The sequence below is a fragment of the Lemur catta genome, chromosome 2 (genome assembly GCF_020740605.2).
Source record: "Lemur catta isolate mLemCat1 chromosome 2, mLemCat1.pri, whole genome shotgun sequence".
NCBI classification, from domain to species: domain Eukaryota; kingdom Metazoa; phylum Chordata; class Mammalia; order Primates; family Lemuridae; genus Lemur; species Lemur catta.
Window position 1 is genome coordinate 65,911,199 of NC_059129.1, and position 22,596 is coordinate 65,933,794.

The following is a 22,596-nucleotide window of genomic DNA, read 5'->3' on the forward strand; positions in this document are numbered from 1 at the left end:
CACAGCCTTCCGAGATGGACAGAAGTTTTCATTAAGGCTCATATATTAAGATATTTTTGGAGTGGAGTCTAGGAATAAAATTCATTCTGTTATAATTAGTTGCACCTGAAATGCGCTTCAATTAGCTTGTGTAGATTAATCAAGGGCTCATGTCCAGGGTACTGGAATATTCAGAGTAATAAATGGCCCTTGCATTTGATTAAATGCAAAATGAAGCTGATATGTTTAATCAACCACAAATGCCTTTTTACAGCAAATAAGTACACTTTAACACATGGCCCATTATAACTTCCCTTCTAGCAAGAGAAAACTTGCAATGTGTTTATCTGGCTGTTAATGAAAATACCATCATACTGTAAGGGAGCCTCTTCTGCCTCTTGCTGCTTACAGCAGCATCTATACAGGGCTACCAAAACTATCATTTTGCCGAGTTGAGAAAATAACCAAATTCTTTTCCTGTAAAATTACAGTTGTTTTTACTCTCATATTAGTGAAGCTTAGTGGAATAGCAGACCAGTAGTAGCAAAATGTCATCTAGCCCAATAAAGACAATTAAATCAAGCAAACAATCTGAAGTGATTAAACCTTAAAAAAGTAGAAGAGCAATATGTCAAGTAATAAATTGTCCTCCTCTTTTCCAAGAGAGAAAATTAATGTCACCATGGGTTACAGTGCTCTACTTTCCCACCCCTTCTCATTGTTTACTACAAATCTGAGACTGTTCTGAGAAATGTGTCCTCTCTTCACTCTTGATTGTCTCTGTTTGACCCAGGACACTGCTAATAAAATCACCCTTACAGTGTTCAAGTTCATGCTTGCTCACTGACTTTGGCTGTGAACATTAGAAAATCCTCTTCCTCTGACATGATTTTCCTCTCTGCAAATTGTTCATTCCGTTACAGGGAACATAGAAAAATTCAAAGCATTCATATTGATAGCTTGTTCCTCTAAGAACTATAGAATTAATCCTCTTTTGAGTGATATAAAAGATCTAAAATTCTCTATGTAACATCCCTACTTAAGATAGGCTTGCATTGGGAAACTGAATCTAACCCTATGAAAAGAGTAGAATTCTTAGAAGACCAGCCAAAGGCATTTTTGTTATCTCCACTTTTACATTAAACATCTTCCCACTTAAAGAAGATTTTTTTTTAGTTATACAGTATAATTGATTCCAAATTGCCACAACTGGGTGGCTTAAAGCAATAGAAATTTAGCCTTGAAGGCCAGAAGTCTGAAATCAAGGTGTCAGCAGGTCAGCTCTTCTTCCGGAGGCCCAGAGGAGAACCTGTTCTCCTCTTCTGGCCATTGGTGGTTGTCCGTGTTCCTTGACCTGTGGTCCCATCACTCCAGTCTCTACCTCCACGGTCACATTGCCTCCTCCTCTTCTGTCAAATATCTCTCTGCCTCACTTTTATAAGGACCCTTGTCATTGGACTTAGGGCCCATCTATCCAGGATAAAATTCTCCTCTGAAGATCCTTAACTTAATCACACCTTTTATCTTATAAGGAAATATTCACTCTTTGATCATATAAAGTATGAATATTCACAGGTTCCCAGGACTAGGACATGGACATATCTTTTGGGGGCCACCATTGAGCACTCTACAGACAGGCATTTGACTGTGTTCATTTGAATATCAAAAACTTCTTTCTAATAAACTTATTCAATTGTCCCTTCTGAGTCCTTTCTTCCTTGACTTCTTTGCTTTTGGATAGTTCTTTCTTCTTTTTACTTTTTTGAATCCCTGGATTTTTTGATACTTTACAAACCTGTTTTTCCCAGTTCCTGTGAGAAACATCAACATTTAGAGGAAAAGTCAGTGTAAAATTGGCATGGAGTCAGTCCTTTATTCTCTACATCTCATCCCTGCGCTGACCCAAGGTCCTCATTGAGCTACTCAAAGAACTAACCTAGCCATGAGTTTTAAATTTTCAGATTATTCAATCTACAGCTCTAGACTTGACATTTCTTCTTGATTGTTTGCAGAATATTTTTGTTTTCAAGTCCAGTATCCCTTTTAACTGAACATGCTTAAACACAGGATGTGTCTATTCCAAGATCAGTCCTCCTTCAAGTTGTTTATAATTTTATTGGAGAAGTTGTCCCGCTCCAAATCAATCTAGTTCTAATCCTAGGAGGAAACTCTCTTTTTATAATAATATTTATTCACCTTTTGTTTGAAATTTGTTACTTTCTTTCTATTTCTACCTTACTACCTGGAAGAAAGGAGTTAAAACATATGACTTGTGATCCATTTATGAGCTTTTCCTGGGGCCATATGCCAGGGAAGTGGAATAAAAAAAAAGACCAGTGTTCCCTGTCTAATCTCCTTAACAACTGAACCTCTGGATAAGTAGGCTAATGATATTTGCTACAAGAAAGAGGCTTTATCTTTGAAATGCCCTTGGCAGAATGTTCTCACCCAAGCATTATCAATAGTAACTAGAACCCCAGATCAATGAAGCATGAATCCCTGAGGAATGTCAGACACACAACGTAACCCTCTTGAGTATAAAATGGAGATGTTTTGTAATTAATTGCTCCTACCTTGTGAGACGATCATGTTGGCCCTCATATGGAGACCTCATCTATTCTAGGACAGAGGGAAAGACCTAAAGAGCTGCCCTTGACATCACTCTTTCCTCTGAGACCCTTGATTGCTTCTATATTTGGCTTTTTTTTTTCATTTTTTTTTATTTTTTTTATTTCAGCTCTTCATGGCGGTACAAAAGCTCAGGTTATATACATTGTCCGTGTCCCGCCCATCCCCCTGAGTCAGAGCCTCAAACGTGTCCATTCTCCAGACAGTACACCTGGCACTCACCATGTAGTCATACCTCCATCCCCTCCCCCGAGGCCCACCTCCCCGAGTCAGCACCTTCAAGCATGACCATTCCTCAGACGGTGCGCAACGCATTCATCATGTAGGCATACATACATCCCCCCTCCCCCCCCCCCGCCTCAGTCTGATATCCAATTGGTACCCTTCCCCAATGTGCATTTAGGTGATGATCAGGGAAACCAATTTTCTGGTGAGTATATGTGATGCTTGTTTTTCCATTCTTTGGATACTTCACTTAATATAATGGGTTCCAACTCTCTCCAGGAGAACCAAAGAGATGTCGTATCACCGTTATTTCTTATAGCTGAGTAATACTCCGTGGTATACATATACCACAGTTTACTAATCCATTTGTGGATTGATGGGCACTTGGGTTGTTTCCACATCTTCACGATTGTGAATTGTGCTGCTATAAACATTCGGGTACAGGTGTCTTTGTTATAGAATGACTTTTGTTCTTCTGGGTAGATGCCCAATAATGGGATTGCTGGATCGAATGGTAGGTCTACTTGAATCTGTTTAAGGTATCTCCATAATGCTTTCCACAGGGGTTGCACTAGTTTGCAGTTCCACCAGCAGTGTATGAGTGTTCCTGTCTCTCTGCATCCACACCAACATGTGTTGTTTGGGGATTTTATGATAAAGGCCATTCTCACTGGAGTTAAGTGGTATCTCATTGTGGTTTTGATTTGCATTTCCCTGATGATTAGGGATGTTGAGCATTTTTTCATATGTTTGTTAGCCATTCTTATATCTTCTTTTGAAAAATTTCTATTCATGTCATTTGCCCACTTTTTGATAGGGTTGTTTGATTTTTTCTTGCTGATTTTTCTGAGTTCTAAATAGATTCTTGTTATCAGTCTTTTATATTTGGCATTTTTTAATAAAGTTTGATACTGAGTAGGAGTTCTGATTCACGAGGGTCTGATTTGACAATCTGATTCTGTGTGTTAATTCATCTCCTATCTATTATTTGCATTTTCCAATAGTGCCTCCTATAGCCTCCAATCTCTTAGAAAATATTACAGGTAAATTTTTCTCACGTCATTTTTTAATCATGTCTCTTCTTTGCTCAAATACCGCCAGTGAATACCCACTGTCTAAACGTTAATTCCAAAGTCCTTACTCTAAAAAATTAAGGGCAGCTCTATAACATCACTATTACAGCACTAGGTATTGTGCAAGTAATAGGCTGCTCTGGCCTCATCTGGGCATATTTTAGCATTTAGAAAATTGGAAAAAATCAATCCTGAATATACTAAAGATTTAAATGTGAAAGGTAAAGCTAACAACTTATAGAAAATATAATAACATAGATGTTAGCTTAAGATCTAATAACTTATTTTACTGGGGAAACACCCAATCACTCCCTTTATTGGAGATATGTCTACCTCCAGGGTAGGGAAGGATTCCTTAAAACACAAAAGCACGGCTTGTAAAGAAAAAGTAAACTGGTAAACTCAAACTACATATAAAATGAGGAATTCTATTCATCATAAGGTACCATAGCCTTTTTCATCATAAAGTACCATAAAGAAGATAAAAATACAAGCCACTAACTGGGAAAAGATATTCACAATACATACAACCAAAAATCAGAATTCCATACATATGTATACATATATATATATATGGGTACATAGGTTTCATATGACTATATATGGAGGGGGAGAGAGAGAATTCCTATAATTCAGCCAGAGTAATACCAAACAAATAGCAAAATGAACTAATAAGTGTATAAAAATCAACTCATTATTAATATAGAAATATAAATTAAAAACCCAGAGATACCATTTTATACTATTAGATTGGCAAAAGTTTCAAATTCTGACAATATCAGGATTTGGAGAAGAGATACAGGAAAAAGGGATTCTTAAACATTTCTAGTGGGAGCATAAATTTGTACAATCATTTGGGAAAATATTTTGGCATTATATACTAAAATGGAATATGGGTATTTGCTTACTATTCAGTAATTTCCCTTCTGGTGATATGCTCTAAGGAAAAGCTTACTCTTACACAAGAAATGTGAACAAGAACATTCGTTGAAATAAATAAAAGACAAAAAAAAAAAGAAAAATAAATAACCCCATATACATTTGTGTTAAAATATATACATAAGATGTGGTGCATTGGTATAAAGGACCACCACAGAGAATATTTGAACATCAGGGAAATCTCAAAAACATAATGTTGAGGGGAAGAAAACCAAGACTCAGTAAAATATGTATAGTATGATTTTACCAAGTGAAATTAAAAAGCAGTTTTAAAATCTAAATATAGATTTATAGGTAGTGAAACTATGGGGAAATCAAGGAAATAGTAAACAACATTCAACATATTAGTTACCTCTGGGCATAGAAGAGGTTGGGTTGTTAATCCCAGCCCTTTGGGAGGCCAAGGCAGGGGCATCGGTTGGGTTCAGGAATTCAAGACCAGCCAGGGCAATATAGTGAGACCCCATCTCTACAAAAACATAGAGAAAGTAGCTGTACATAGTGGTACGTGCCTGTAGTCCCAGCTACATGAATGGCTGAGAGGCAGGAGAATTGCTTGAGCCCAGGAATTTGAGGTTGTATTCCAATCTGGGTGGCAGAGCAACACATTTTCTTTAAAAAAAAAAAGCTAATTATAAACTATTATAATTAAGATGGTGTGATATCAGCGTAGGAAACAGGCAAACAGATCAATGTGGTAGAACAGTGAGCACTACAGCAGACTCATACATACAGAAGAACTTAGTATGTGATAGAACTAGTATTACAACTCAAGTGGGAAAAGGTGGCATTCAATATATTGGTCATTTTTATCAGAAAAAATATAACTGGATCCTCCTACTAATGCTGTACACAAAAATCAAAGACATTTAAGAACTTAAATATGAATGGCAAAACCATAAAATGTTTGTTAAAGTATACAGGCAATGTCTTTATTACCTAAAATAGGTACTTTTAGAAATCTACATGGATAAATTAAAAAGAAAGAAAGATGAATAGATAGATGGATACAATAAACTATAAAGAAAGCAAGAAAAAGCACAGTTTTCAGGATAGTGATTTCTCTGAGGGAGAAGGAGGAGGATGAGATCGGGAAAAGGCATGTCAGAGACATCAAAGATATTTTAAGAATAATGGTCTATTTTTTTAGGCTGGATAGTAAGAACATAACTTTCATTTTATTGTTGTTTTTCGTTATTATTCTATCAACAAAAAAATATTTAAACTCTTATGTATGTCTAAATCATTTCAAAAATGTTTTAAGGTTGATTAACACAGTTTCCAAAAGAAGTAGGCCAAAATCTCTATTCTATGTCAGTTAGAGTAGATAATATTAGCATTTCCCCAACACACTTTTGTAATCTGCCAATTCAAAGGACAAGTATAGAGGAGTTTTCTATGGATAAAATAATATAAAATCTTAATTTCTGCTTTTGGAAATTCATTTCAACCAACACATAGGAGAAGAAAAAAAAAAACGCCCCGCAGGTTTTATAATTTTAGATGTATACATAGTTACATTTCATCTGCATTACAGTAATCAGCAGGACAGTATATATTATTTTCCTAAAAGCAAATGAGCTATTATGTGCAAATTCTGAACTTCTTCAAAATTTCGCCATAGAATTTAAAACTTAACCTGCTGCAATTTCAAGTATTCCTGCTTTATACTTCAGATGAGGTTTTTAGTGTCTATAGTGTTAGTGCTTGAAAATTTTCAACCCAAAGCAAGAACAAAAAGTAAAACAACCTCAAAGAGACAGACTTTATAAATGCCTTCAATGAGAAAATAGAAATTTAGTGAAAACAGCATTTATCTAATGAGCACCTTCTGTTTCATCTATCATGAGTAATTAGGGTGAGTGTGATTTTGCTGGCAGTTGGGTTCTCCATGTTATGTTTATGCAACACAGCTCTACTAATACTGTGAGAATTCACTTCACTAAAAATATACAATTAATACTTAAGATAGCCTTTCTAGATAAGCTACAAATCTATAAACTGTCTACATCCTCAAACATGGGTGAAAATGATCAACCATATTATATTGAGGGGCTATTGTGAAACTGAAACTTTTCCCTTCAAGCATAAGAGATACAATTAAATTGCAACCTATATTAGATTACTGCCATCCCCAGAGTGTGGCACTTTGAATACTCTTTTTTTTTTTTCCTTTTTCTTTTTTTTTTTATTTGAGACAGAGTCTCTATTCCCCAGACTAGAGTGCCCTGGCATCAGCCTCACTCACAGCAACCTCAAACTCCTGGGCTCAAGCAATCTTACTGCTTCATTCTCCTGAGTAGCTGGGACTACAGGCATGCACCACCATGCCCGGCTAATTTTTTCTATATATTTTTAGTTGGTCTACTAATTTCTTTCTATTTTTTAATAGAGACAGGGTCTTGCTCTTGCTCAGGCTGGTATTGAACTCCTGACTTTGAGTGATCTATCTGCCTTGGCCTCCCAGAGTGTTAGGATTATAGGCATGAGCCACCGAGCCCGGCCCTGAATACTCTTGAGATGTAAGATCTGCAAGGGTGTTTCATAGATGTTGAGTTAGATAGTATTTCATTGAATTCCTAACTAATACTCATAGGAATTCTCAAACAGAAAACACTGTTCTAGACCCTTAACATGACCAGCGCAGAGTTTTTCAAAATAAGGTGTAAGTATAACATACACCAATGCTTCTTTATTGTCCAATAAACTACAAGGTTATAGATTAGTCAATCTGATAAATCCACTGATGGTTTTGTGGTTCTATGATCAGTGTGCAAGGATTTTTATGGCTCAGTAAAACACAAGACAGTTTTACAACCCAAGACTAAACCTGTGATAAAGAAAAAAAGAAAAGAGCATACTCATATTAAAGAAAAATCTTCAAAAGTCACAGGAAAAAAAAATGTGTTTATATATTAAAATCACACACATTTAGAATCCAGACCTCTAAAGGTGTGAAACACACATAATCATTATTCATTATAATGACCTTAAGAGATTGCTTGGTCCTAAATGCCCACAGGAGATAAAACGTAAGTTAAATCCTGTATAGCATGATTATGTTGTTAATTGTATTTAATTATATCCTGCTTCCTTTAAAACTTAAAATCATATCTTATAATAGTTAATTGGGAAATTTAGTTAAACAATATACCTTTTTTTCTATCATTTAGGAATAATAAGAATTTACTTGGTTAAGAAATTTAAAATGGGGATTTTAAAGGTGCCCCTCCAAATGAAGAAGAGGAAAGTGGAGGAGGAGAAAGAAAAAGAGGAGAAGGAGAAGGCAGCAACAAGGATGACTCTATAACCTACTGCTATTTCGTGTCCTTTCAAAATGCTCGTAGTCTTTTAGGGTTGTAATTTTAACCTTTATGTCCACTAATTTTCAAGTTCATGTGCAAATTTGAAAACTATGTTGAAGTGTTGATTTATTTTTGGCGTGGTTGCTTGTTTCATCAATTTGCCATATGAAATACAAAACCATTTAAAATATTATGTGTTTATATTTGTATTTTTGTCTTTTCAAAGAACAACAGTTTGGAGGATGGCACCCTTAAAAATCATTCTTTTAATTATCAGTATTTTTTAAAGGCAAAACAAGTTTAAGGATTTATACACCAGTGACCTAGCTATGCAAGTAAAAAGGCAGACAGACACATCTTGAAATTTTTTTCAGTATCACTTAAGATAAAACTGAAATGAGATAGCATTCTGTTTGCATATGTTATTTGAATTATGAATTTTATCTTAACCCTTTAATAAAAGTAAGTAATTTTAACCAGAGAATGCCTCCAGGAAAGCTATCATATTGAATAATAGAAGTTCCCAGAATTTCTTTGAATAAAATGTCCATTATTCTTTGGATTATTGATGATAACTCTATACCACTGAAAACTAATAGCCCAGAATGCTTTGTGTTTTCTCTAGAGATAAACTGATTACTCAAAACACTGAAGACATCTATTTTACTGAATAGAAATGAATCACTTAAGGGAACCAAGAACTCACTACTTGGAGGAAGTATTGTTCATACATTTTCATTCCTGTTAGAAAATTCAACATGCCTGCCTTATAAAATCACCATCATGTTAGATTAAATCAGAGGGGATTGCTTTCTTTATTATACTTCTTTTGCTTTGCTTATTCATACTCTATGTAACTCAAACTTTTACTTTAAATTCCACTTTAGAAGATATTATAAATTAGCTTGTCAGAAAGAATTCAAATCAGAAAATTTTGATATTATATTTTGAATGAAGCTGATACACTTAAATTTGACCTACAAAGATCCATTAGACAAAACATATAGCATAAGGTATCCAACATCATGGGATTTGTATCCCAGACCAGTCTTCTCTTTTTCTTCATTGAATATTATATTAACATTCTTTCGAGACCCTTAAGATTGAATCACTTTAAAATTGGATGGGGAGGAATTTAATATTTCTAAAAATTGCACGATACACCTATATTTTAAAATAAGATAATCATCGACAAAACTAAGTAAATAAAATAACTCGGGCATTTTCAGGTTCTCATGCCTGAATTAAGTTTAACTTCATAATGTAAACTCCTGAACATTTGTCAATGTCTCTCAACTGACTGCATTCTCTTGAAAAAATGCCAATTTTAACTCTGATACTTTGGTGACAAATATCTTCCAATCTTGTAGCTGATTGGCTTGTAAAACAAGGAACTCGCACGAAGTCTTTTCTTTCATTTTTGTCTTATATTTCTAGATTATAAACCAACTTGCATGAATTTCTACAGAAGAGTGTGGAGATTGTGAATCTCCTATTCTTTATCTAATTTCTCCATCAAATTACCCAATATTATACTTTATGATGTGCTCTTCATTGAATCATTTTTCATATCAAAGTAATTTTTTAAATTTCTACATAGAACAGTTAACATCATTCTTTACATTCTTTACCATAAAGTGGAATGCTAATCCTCAATCATAATTTTATTGTCTTGAAAAATCTTGGATTTAAAAAGTGAGTTAAGTGACAGTGTATAAATGAGTGAAAACTACCTATTAATACTACTGGAAAAAATTCAAAATATATATCCATCTAATGTCATCTTTGCATATAATTATCAATATTATCTAAACTGACAACATTATGTTAAAATAGTGGAATCATTAGACTATCTTTCTGAAATATTTTTTAAATACTACAATTCAAATTTATCAGCTTGCCTTTTTCATTCACATTCCATAGTAGTAGAATAGTAAAAAAAAAAAAAAAAAAAGCAGCACACTTCACAGTATCTCAAAGTTTTCATAGTTAAGATTCAGTCAAATAATATGTAGAGATGTTTTTATGGTCTCAGACAGACTAACTTGGATTTCTGATCTAGTTTTTTTATGGGCCGGGTGCGGTGGCTCACACCTGTAATCCTAGCACTCTGGGAGGCTGAGGTGGGAGAATCATTTGAGCTCATGAGTTCAAGACCAGCCTGAGCAAGAGCGAGACCCGGTCTCTATTAAAAAATTAGAAAGAAATTAGCTGGACAACTAAAAATATACAGAAAAAATTAGCCGGGCATGGTGACGCATGCCTGTAGTCCCTGCTACTTGGGAGGCTGAGGCAGGAGAATCGCTGGAGCCCAGGAGTTTGAGGTTGCTGTGAGCTAGGCTGACGCCATGGCACTCTAGCCAGGGCAAAAGAGCAAGACTCTGTCTCAAAAAAATAAAAATAAAAAATAAATATATATAGAGAGAGTTTATTTGTATGGCCTCAATCATGTTAGTTACTCAATGTGTTTTCTTATCAATAAAATGAAGGGTGTATGTGCTGCTGTTCACAAATTAAAGAATGAAGGTACAATAAGGCGGCCTGTTAGCTCAATTAGGGCATGAATGTTAGAAGAAACATATCTCACCCCTCACCCAGTATTCCTCAACTCTATACCTCCTTGAAGTAGAAAAAGAGGAAAGAGAATAAATAGAATTTTACAGAGCCTATTCTCTAGCAGATTTATGAACTAGGCGAGCTCTTATGAGTAAATGGCAGAGGACAGACAGCTGACAGACTAATTGGTGGATTTGGTAGGATCGTGAGCATAGATATGGGTGCTTTGAAGATGACAAAACAAAGTGTGACAAATATTTGGGCAGGAGTCTATTCTGTTAAGTTTTTAATAATAATGGCCTGGAATACCCAAGACTGGAAGTTGTGGGAGAGAACAGAGTCAGGCTGCTTTACATTGACATTGGAGGGTCCAACACAGACAGTGACCAAGTGCCTTCTCAGACAGTAGATGTAGGCAAATGGGAACCAGAAGAGGATAAGAAAAGCAATACCCTCAGTAGCTGTAGCTTACTGGCTGTATTACAAGAATATCTACAGTCTCATCTGAGTTCTTCTGAAAATAACAGGAAATACATTGAGAGAGATTTGCATTCAACAACCCAGTCCATTGAACCCTAATATGGATAGAAAAGTTTTATTTTGTGTTTTGTAGACACCAGCTGGTAAAGCCTAAGTCATGATCCTTATTGTTCTTTTCTTATAATTATCTTGCAAATAATCATACTTTCTCTCTTTTTTTCTCCCTTTATATCCTGAAATATAGAAAAAATTGAGACTTTGAGAAGTCATCTGGACCAATATTTTGCCTCCAGACTGCATTTTAAAACTGACATGTAACTTTGCACGTAATTGCTACGATACTGGCACTGCCCCATAATCACTGGGTAAGGAAAAAAAGAGTTTCACAATGTTATCACCTTCCTTACTATAAGTTATGAATTTTGTAATCACTCATCTTTCATGGAGGAAATGTCAATGTATTTTTGTTAGCCACAGATTGTTCAAAATTGAACGGGGAATTTTATTCCAGTGCAAAATATGGCAATTCCAAATTTTCAAAGCCAACTTAAATCTTTGCCTTAAAAAATATTTCCAAATAGCACAGTCCACTTAGGGATATGTTTAAAGGAATGAACATTGTCATCATTATATTATCAAGAAATTCTGAACAAGTTAACAACAAACTCTGGCATCTATCTAGGGTGTATCTAGTATCCAGCAATTTTTCCATGCAGACATAAGTGCAAATCCATTGCTAGTTTAATTATTTAATCCATTATGCTTAAGGCTTTCTTCCCTTCCTAACAACTGGAGTTCTCTGATCTCATGCAAACATGAGCCAGGAATACATCGGGAGAGCTCCTTGGGGATTACACAGGTATACACAATTTTTTCAGGGCACAGGCACTCATATAATAAGAATAAATTTCAAAAGTAGCATTCCTGTCTCATGGTAATTGTTAGTCCTCTCAATTCTCTATGATCTACATCCTATAATTCATAATATTTATGAAATATGAGCCACTGTCATTCTATTAAACCTGGATGCTTTCCCATTTTCTTAACATAGTTATACATATGCCAAATCCTGAAAAGTAATTTGAGAGCTATGCATGCTTTCTTTTTTCTTGATGTACACAGGACTCTTACTATGATATGTCATTGGGTTCATGAGTCTAGCCACCTGACAGTGTTATGATGAGGTTACAATATGCAATGGACTAAATATTAGTGTCCCCCTGAAATTCTTATGCTGAAATCCTAACCCCCAATGTGATGGTTTAGGAGGTGAGGCCTTTGCCAGGTGATTAGAACATGATGGTGGAGCTCTCATGAATAGGGTTAGTGCCCTTTTTATGGTGTCTTTTATAAAGAGACCCCAGAGAGGTCCTTTCCCCCTCCTGCCATGTGAGGTCACAGTGAGAAGACAGCTGTCAATGAGGAAGCAGGCCCTCCCCAGATACCAAAGCTGGTGCCTTGATCTTGGACTTGTCAGCCTCTAAAGCTATGAAAAATAAATATCTTCTGTTTATAATCCACCCAGTCTATGGCATCTTGTTATAACCATCCAAAGGAACTAAGGCAAATTGTCTCTGCTGTTGAATTTTTAAGTGCTTGAAAAATGTTCAAAATAAGTTTCTCACTTTCTAAATTCTACTAAAAAAATAAGCCATCATGTGGTGCCAACATTTCAACAAGCGTTTTCACAACAATCCAATTAAATAACATCAAAATAGGGTATGTGCTTCCAAAATGCCAAGTAATAATGATAAACACAATTGGTTAAATGAAGAAGCCAGGATTTGACCTTAGATCTGCCTTATTCCATATCCCACTTCCCTGCCAAATTTCATCCCAGAAACATGGCATAGTTAATGCCACAGGGGCAAACTTCAGCCAATGGGTATAATAAGCTGAAGGATAAATGCCTCCCATATTTCTGGATGGCTAATTCTGGTAAGGCTCCTGCATGTTTCTCAGGAAACCCCAGTGAAATGAAGCCCTCATTCCTCAGGCAAATAGCCTTAGAAATACACCATAAAATTGGCGTCTCCTTCTGTCCTGTCTCCCTTTTTCTAGCTCTCACTCTTGCTTCCTTGGATCACCTCCACAATAAACTACTTGCACCCAAGTCCTTGTCTCAGGCTCTGCTTTGGGGGAAATGTAAACTGACATAATCACGTGTGTATCACCATAGCCTGTTTCTCCTTGTGAAGGTTGACCCCAACTGGAATGTGTTGATTTAATTTTGCAGACTTCTGAAAGTGATATGTTGCAACACAAGATACTATAATACAAAGGAAGTAGATGGAAATGGAAAGAGGTTGGCAGAGTGAATAGTTTGTGAATATCTCAAGTGGCTTTTGATCCATTGGTCACACCTTTTGGTCCCAGTTTCCTCATCTAGAAGGATAGGACAACACAGTCTATAAATTACTTCCTTGCCGGGACCTGAATTCAATTGTTTTACAGTCTCTTGAATAATAAAGAGATGTCTGATTAAGCAATCAGTATAACCTAAATTAGTCCAAACTGCAATGCTTAAATGATAAAGTTAGTTCTTCTTTATGGTTAGCCAATGACCCATGGTATAAGTGATATGACATGAGAACATTTTACTAATTACTGGACACTTTTTCTGAGAGCTTTTCTTTGTCAGCCACAGTGGAATATAGGGGACTCTATTTCTACTGACATTACCTAAGAGAATTGCTCTCCACAGCTATAAAGAAAGAGAGATTCTGCAATGAGATGATATACTGAAGCTAAGCATGAGGAAAATCTAGATTTAGCAGGTTATTTATTTTGCCTATACAGGAAATTTTGCTGATTATTGAGATGGCAAAGGAAATTTAAAAAGGAAATATTCTTTCTGTAACCTCTGCATTTTTAAGCACACTTACCGTTGGGAGCCCTAAACTAGTCCAAATTTGGAATAAAAAGGAAATGGGTGGGAGAATCGTTAACCTCATTGCTTCCTGGGTTCCCTCTAGTGTGTCATAAGTGAATAGGATGTTCCATCCAACCGGAATGAGTCTTGTTCCCAGAAGGCAAGATGATGATGGACTAGACAAACTGTAATGGTCTCTTTCAGCCTACTGCTGCTAAGATAAACTTAAAAAGTACTTAAACTTAAAAAGATACTTAAAAAGATAAGTAAAGATAAAAAGATACTTAAACTTAAAAAGATAAACTTAAAAAGATACTTAAAAAGTATCCTGGATCATTGGAACATTATACATAAATGGTCTTTTCCATGTTGAAATTTGGTCCTCTCATAACATTATTTTCTTATAGCATATTTATGATGTTCCCTTTATGAATTAAATGTCTGAAACTTACATCTCTATTTCAAATAGCTTTCTTCTGTCCAAGATTCATATACCCAACTATATGGCAAATATCTCAACTTAGGGACTTTAGCTCCACAAATCACTTTAATATCTCCCAAAGGAGTAGCCATCATTGTTCTTCAAACTTATTTTTTTTTTTACATCTTTCTTTCTTTCAATAATCCCTCTCCTGGAAAATGACAACATCATCCTTAATTTTTTTAGAAACTTCAGAGTAATTCCTACATCTTACCTCTCATTATCTATCTTAATCTGCTCAGGCAACTGATTTTTGACAAAAGCTCCAAAAACACTCATTGAGGAAAGGAAAGTCTCTTCAATAAATGGTGCTGGGAAAATTGGATATGCATATGAGAGGAGTAAAACTAAAACCCTGTCTCTCACCAGATACAAAAATCAACTCAAAATGGATTGAAGACCTAAATATAAGACCCAAAACAATAAAACTACTTGAAGAAAATGTAGGGTAAACACTTCAAGACATTGGTCTGGAAAAAAGATTTTATTGATAAGACTTCAAAAGCACAGGCAACAAAAGCAAAAATATAAAAATGGGATTATATCAAACTAAAAAGCTTCTGCACAGCAAAGGAAACAATCAAGAGAGTGAAAAGACAACCTACAGAGTGGGACAAGATGTTTGCAAACTATTCATCCAACAGGGATTAATATCCAGAGCATACAAATTTGTTAAAGGATATAAAATTACAGCTAGAAAGGAGTAGTAAGTTTAGTGTTCTATAGCACTGTAGGATGACTATATAACAAAAATATATTATATAGTTTCAAATAGCTAGAAGAAGGATATTGAATGTTCCCAGCACAAAGAAATGATAAATGTTTGACATGATGAATATGCTAATTATCCTGTGATCACTATACATTATATGTATCAAAACATCGCTATGTACCCCATAAATAGGTACAATTGTTATTATATGTACAATTAAATATATATAATAAATATCATCTAAATCAGATATAAGTAAGACTGGAGGTACAATTCATTCTGAGGGAAAATTCCTTTACATCTGTGAACTTGTGAGACCAGATAAGTTATGTTCTTTCAAAATACAGTGGTAGGACAGGCATAGAATAGACATTCTCATTCCAAAAAAGGGAAATCAGAAGGAATTTATGAGTGATGGGTTCCAAGCAAGCTACTAACCTAGCAAGGTAAATACTATTAGATCTTAAGGCTTGAGAATAATTCCCTTCAGTTCCGGGGACTTTGTTCCACTTCTGTAGCTCTTCCACTGGGGTTCCCATTTGCAAACCTCCAGACAGCCACTGTTTGGCCTGTTAAAACCCAGGTGGTCCTGCCCCACCCCTCCCTTTTGAAAGGAGGAGGCAACCCTGATGATCTTTGAATTGCGTCTGGGGTCATTCTTCCCTGTTTAGAAGAATAGTGCATGTTCACAGCCAAATAGCTCTATGTTCTGTTCCTATAAGGTCTAAAAATTTCAACAGCCTTCCCTCATCTTGTCCTATTGCTGTTCCCATGTGTTCAACCTGGTAGTGTTTCTGCTGGGGTGGCTGATTACATTCACAGTTCACACCCACACGTCTCTCCCTATCAAATTGTTGTTCAGCCATATCCTTAGTGTTCTCTAGAACAAACTTCCTTGTTTTTTGCAATACAGATAGTCTGAGAATTTTCCAGGTCTTTTAAGTTTTTCTTCCTTTGTGCTTAACAATTCTTTCTTCACTGCCTTTCTCTCTTCTCATATTTTATTATACTATAGGCAATCAAGAGAAACCAGCCATTTCTTCAATACTTTGCTTAGAAATTTCCCCAGCTAAATATTCAATATCATCACACAAATTTTACCTTCCACAAAACACTAGATCACAGTTCAGCCAAATTCTTTGCCACTTTACAATGAGGAGCATGTTTTCTCCAATTATGTGTTCCTCATTTCTATCAGAGACCTCACCGTAGTGGCCTTTGCCATCCATATTTCTACTAACGTTCTGTTCATTATTATTTACGTAGTCTCTCAGAGCACAGATGCTTTCTTTACAGAAAGCATTTCTGCTTTTCCTTCTGAGCCCTCACCAGACTCTCTTCATAATCCCTTAATAATCCCTTCACAGCAATCTTGTCTTTTCTAGCACACACCTCAAAAATCTTTCATTACCCAGTTTGGAAACCACTTCCATATTTTTAGGTATTTGTTATAGCAGCACCCCACATCTCAGTATCAAAATATTATTAGAAGTATTAGTTAGGGTTCTCCAAAGAAACAGAACACCCAGTAGGATACACACACACACACACCACACACACACACACATACACACACACACACACACACACACACAGGGAGAGAGAGAGAGAGAAATTTATTATAAGAAATTGGCCCGTGCAATTATGGAGGCTGAGAAGTGCAAACCCAGAAAGCTAATGGTATAATTCCAGTTTGAGATGGAAGAACTGAAAAACAACAAAGCTGATAGTAAAAGTTCTGATCCAAGTCCAAATCCAAAGGCAGGAGACCAATATTCCAGTTTGAAGACAGTCAGGTCCAGAGAGAGAATTCCTTCTTACTCAGCTTTTTATTCTATTTGGGCCCTCAACTGATTGGATGAGAATTATCCACATTGGGGAGGCCAATCTGCTTTACTCAGCCCACTGATTCAAATGTTTATCTCATCCAGAAACACCCTCAAAGACACATCCAGAAAGACTGTTTTACCAAATATCTAGGTGCTCAGTGACACATAAAATTAACCATCACATTATCCATCTAATATAGAAGCATCAAGTTCAATTTTTTATCATTTACTGCCCAGAAAAATGTAAGATCCAGCCTATCCCTCTGTCTAGCTCATAGCTTCCAGAAGTATGTGCCCAAATACAAATTGATCCCTGCCATCTTAGGATATGGCATCTGTGCACCTTTCCTATTCAGTCTGATCTATCATCCTTCATCACTCCTTCTGTTTGGTAAACTGAATTATTTGCATTGCCTTAACTGCATCACATATTCTCTTATCCCTTTTACCTTTGCAGGTTACTTGTGCAAAATTCAACTCCTCACTCATTTCTTCATGTGAGTAAATCTTAAAATTATTCTGAACTCTATATAAAAAATGAAGTAGAAATAGCAGTAAAAAATAGAGAATTATACGGAAAAAAATAATCCTCTGCACTCTATATTTGTTATACTCTGAGTGGTGAGCTCTGTGGATATCCAAGGTAAGACGAGGTTGAAGGCAGAGGAACAAGAAGTTTCCCATTGTCATACATCCTACCAGATGTCGGCAGATACTTTGAAGTTTTTCCTTAAGGTTTTTAACCCTCTAGGTTAAGACATGGTATTTTTAACAACTCACAGCAGATGATATAAAGTTTCAGACTTGATCACCTTCGAAGTGATGGTCACTGAGAAAATGAGAGTTCTGAAGGGCATGAAGTTAAATCTCTTTTAGCATGCATTCTCTGAGTGGCAGGAGGAGGACCCGGGGGTGGGGGGGGTTGGGGTCTGTACTAGGGAAGATGAAGCCATTACCATTCTAGGTGAGAGGATGCAGAAAGAGAGGTGAAACAGAAGAGCCCTCCTCACAGGTTTGCACAGGAACAAGCATGCATATTGTTACACCTAAGTACACTGCGTAGAATCACATAGGAGGTTCTGTAGTGCAAACTTCAAAAAAGCAGAGCAGGTACGAAAAGCGACGGGGTGAACGGTGTCTATGGGCCACCCGCTGCTACCACCACCACCGCCACAGAGAGCTGTCTCTATGGCGAGGAGGAGGAAGAGGAGGCGCGTGAGCTCAGCGACAAAAGTACATAAACAAAGGATAAAGTATTTTATGAAAAAAAATCTTCAATCAAGTATAACATTTTGATGCTTGGCATCTAGACTCCCTTGTGCCCTCACTATGCCAGCAGCCACTGTACATCATAGCCAAAGAATCTGTGAAGTTTGGGTTTGCAACCTGGATGAAGAGATGAAGAAAATTCGTCAAGTTATTCGAAAATATAATTACATTGCTGTGGACACCGAGTTTCCAGATGTGGTTGCAAGACCCCTTGGAGAATTCAGGAGCAATGCTGACTATCAGTACCAACTATTGCGATGTAATGTAGAGCTGGTAAAGGTAATCCAACTAGGACTGACATTTATGAATGAGCAAGGAGAATACCCTCCAGGAACTTCAACTTGGCAGTTTAATTTTAAGTTTAATGTGACGGAGGACATGTATGCCCAGGACTCTGTAGAGCTACTGACAACATCTGGTATCCAGTTTAAAAAACATGAGGAGGAAGGAATTGAGACCCAGTACTTTGCAGAACTTCTTATGACTTCGGGAGTGTTCCTCTGTGAAGGGGTCAAATGGTTGTCATTTCATAGTGGTTATGACTTTGGCTATTTAATCAAAATCCTGACCAACTCTAACTTGCCTGAAGAAGAACTTGACTTCTTTAAGATCCTTCGATTATTTTTTCCTGTCATGAAGAGCTGCAAAAATCTCAAAGGTGGATTACAAGAAGTTGCTGAACAATTGGAGCTGGAAGGAATAGGACCACAGCATCAGGCGGGATCTGATTCATTGCTTACAGGAATGGCCTTTTTCAAAAGGAGAGAGATGTTCTTTGAAGATCATATTGATGATGCCAAATATTGGGGTCATTTGTATGGCCTTGGTTCTGGTTCATACTGTGTACAGAATGGCACAGGTAATGCATATGAAGAGGAAGCCAACAAGCAGTCATGACATGAAATAGTCCTTTTATTTTTACTTTATTTGAGCTACACACATGCTTGTATATAGGTTTTATCTCTGGTTGAATCCTTGACAATAGACAGTACCTTTCTTTTTTCCCTTTCATAGCTCATTTTATTTTCTGCCTTTCAGTACTAAGTATGACCGTTCCTATCTCAGATCTTAATAAATAGAAATGCATTCAGGTTAAAAAAAAAAAAAGCAGAGTAGGATATTTTCTAAGTTACGTCAAGGGTACACAAAATATACAGCCTGTGTTTAACTTAAAATGAATTAATTTTTTATTAAGAATTCTAGCAATTCACCTCCCTTATTTTTAGTAAACTATAATATTCCTAACTGCAGATCTTTTCAGTTTTCCATCTAAATCCGTTACCTTAATTAAGGTAAAGAATAATTAGCATCATCACTTTTTAACCATCTGACCTAGTTAACCTTAATGAGTCTTTAATTTCCTTTTAAATTCTAGTCCAAGAAGCACATTTCTTTGCAGTGGACTATGGAGAATATTTAGTAATTACACAAAACCATTATTTCTTCCTGTTGTGAATCATTTTTAAATTGGAAGAATACTGGCTTTCCAATTTTGTTGAAGAGCATTAAAATAACTAATATTTAAAAATGAAAAATGCATTTGCAAACAATTGTTAATTATATTTGAATACATTCTTTCTCTTCTTGTTTCTTTTACCCAGGATATACACTCGTCTCCTTTTGGCTAAGCCCAGGCTTACAGAACCCCACTGTGTCAAGATAGGTCATCACAGAAACTGACATAAAGATAGGATAGGGGTGCAAGAGATTTATTTGGCAAAATTCCTATCAATGATATAGGTGAAGGGTGCAAGAATCGGACTGTAGAGGCTTCAAACAACAATGCAAGTCTGACAATTGTGAAAGAAGAAAGGAGGATTCAAAATTTAGGCAGGAAGGGCCTCAGACCGCAGTGTAGCTCTGAGAAAATCTATGCAAGGCAGATGAGCAGTCAGTCCCCAGGAAAAGCTGTCAGAGGACTCCTGCATTAGACAAAAATATGCCATGCTAGTGTTTCCACCATTCTCAGTCTTTGGCTGGGAGTGGACTTCAGCAGATCAAAAGGCATAGCAACTAGGAGCTGTCATTAATTATGATCTTTGCAGGAAGTTCTTTTTAAGGAAGATCTGAGGAGCACAACTGCATGGACTCTACAGTCCACGGGGACTGTGTGCTGCACACCTGCACAGACCCACTTCTCCAGGCACGCTCAGGGAGCAGCTCCTCCGTGGTTCCCACATGCTAGCCTTCTGAAGAGAAACTGAGAAAAGGGAAGTTAGTAGCCTGCATTACATCCCTGATCACTGCAGCTGGTCTATGGGCCTCACAGCTATTCATCACCCACCTCTCCACTCTCCATTCTAAATCCAACACCCCCTCACTTTAAACTACCACCTCAACAGGCAGACTACCTGGTAGCGTTATCCGAACATTCATTTCAGAGGAGCCTAAGCCACTGACAATAAGACCCTTCCAGCCCAGAATTTATTACATTTAATTTATGTAACTTATTATTACATCATCCCCGGGCTGTTAACAAGCCTGGCTCTGTGACTGCTTCTTCCACTGTCAGCCCTGGGTTGCAGAGGAGAGACATCACTCGCCTGCTCAGAGAGGCAGGTGCCCCTCTCACCAGCACGGTGAATGGTATATTCTTGGTGCGGGGCGGGGGGGTGTCCCCCAGTGGGACATAAACCTCCAATGAGTCTTCTGGCCTCATATAATGTATCTATTCCTGTGTGCTCACTTCCCCTGGCCCCTTTATTCCTTCTTTATCATCTGCAAGGGCAACTCAGGCATTTTTACTCTGCTCAGAATGGGCCATCATCCTTTTCTCAAAGCTTCTAAGAGTTTCCCTAGCAGTGAATTTTCCTTATCCCTTGGCCTTCTTGCCAAGGTGTTAAACCCGACATCCTGAGAAAGTGTGCCCAAGTCAGTGAATTCTTGCTTTTCCAGCCTGTGTTCCAGCTCCCCTCATCACCATTAAAATTCCAATTGCCTGACGGTCTTCAGCTGCCCCACACTTTTGGATAGACTTTGGCACTCATGAATAGACCACACTCTTCCCGGCCTGTTCTCAGCCATTTCTGCTAAGTGTGGGATTCCTCTAATAGGCAACCTTTGCTCAGGGACTCTCCACCAGCCTGACTGAGACGTTCTCTGAACAGCATTACTCATAGCCTGGCAAGGTGGCTTGGCCATAGAGCCGTTCCTCTGCCTCCTGCTGGTACACACTAGCTAACTCCTACAGCTCCCTTTCCTCTATTGTCAGGCCCAGCATGCCCCCGCAGGTCTATGCTGGGGTTTACTCCTACTTACCAGCCTGGCAGGAGGCAGGGAGTCGAGACATCCAAAGCGGGATAACTGTAACCTTGTGGCGGAGAGGCTGCCGCAGTGTCATTTCCTGCAGGAGAAATGCTCACTCTTACTTGGGAGGGGCGGGGCACCTCTGTAAGCCCAGAGGGCTTAGGCAGGGGTGGTGGTGGTAGTAGTGTGGCCTCCGCAAAGCCAAAATCCTCAGGAGTATCTATCCATATTTCTCCAGATTACATTCAAGGGCCCTAGGTTTTCTCAACCACAATCCAGACTTTAGCATAACAGTGTTCACCAAACACTTAAATGTCTTTGGAGATCTGTGACTCTAACCAGTGAGTTGGTCTGCTCATCACTTATGACCACTGTTCCTCAGAAAGAGATAAGGTCCTACCTGTAATCCATAAAATATGTCCTCTGACTCTCACATTTAGCCTTTAACAGTGTGTAACCACACTCAGTTTCTCAATATCCCCCTGCAAGGCAACAGTACAACTTAGTATTATAATAACCAGTCAACTCTGCTGTCTTGCAGGCATTGCCTGGTCCCACTCCCAACTGCTTAGCTTTCCACTGCTTAATCATTCCAGTAAGACATTCCTCTCTGCATGATCCCAGATCATGACCAGTTAAATCTATCAGGTGGGCTGCCACAGTGTTTTAGAGACTCTCTGTGCCACCATATATGTCCCATTCGGACTAGGGTTCTATGGCCAAGCCACCTTGCCAGGCTATGAGTAATGCTGTTCAGAGAATGTCTCAGTCAGGCTGATGGAGAGTCCCTGAGCAAAGGTTGCCTATTAGAGGAATCCCACACTTAGCAGAAATGGCTGAGAACAGGCCGGGAAGAGTGTGTGGTCTATTCATGAGTGCCAAAGTCTATCCAAAAGTGTGGGGCAGCTGAAGACCGTCAGGCAACTGTGCTCTCTGCAACAAGTGCTCTTAAAGGGAGATCTTGAAGGGGCACAACTCTATGCTACATCCACCATGATGGTG

The 22,596-nt window shown here is 37.4% G+C and overlaps 1 protein-coding gene across 1 annotated transcript; it reads left to right on the forward strand.

Annotated features, from left to right (window-relative positions):
- The first annotated feature begins 18,210 nt into the window (after positions 1 to 18,210).
- LOC123632121 (CCR4-NOT transcription complex subunit 7-like) lies at positions 18,211 to 19,245 on the forward strand. Its single transcript, XM_045542236.1, has one exon. It carries the CDS (start codon positions 18,409 to 18,411, stop codon positions 19,243 to 19,245), a length of 837 nt encoding a protein of 278 aa, XP_045398192.1. The 5' UTR covers positions 18,211 to 18,408.
- Positions 19,246 to 22,596: the final 3,351 nt, after the last annotated feature.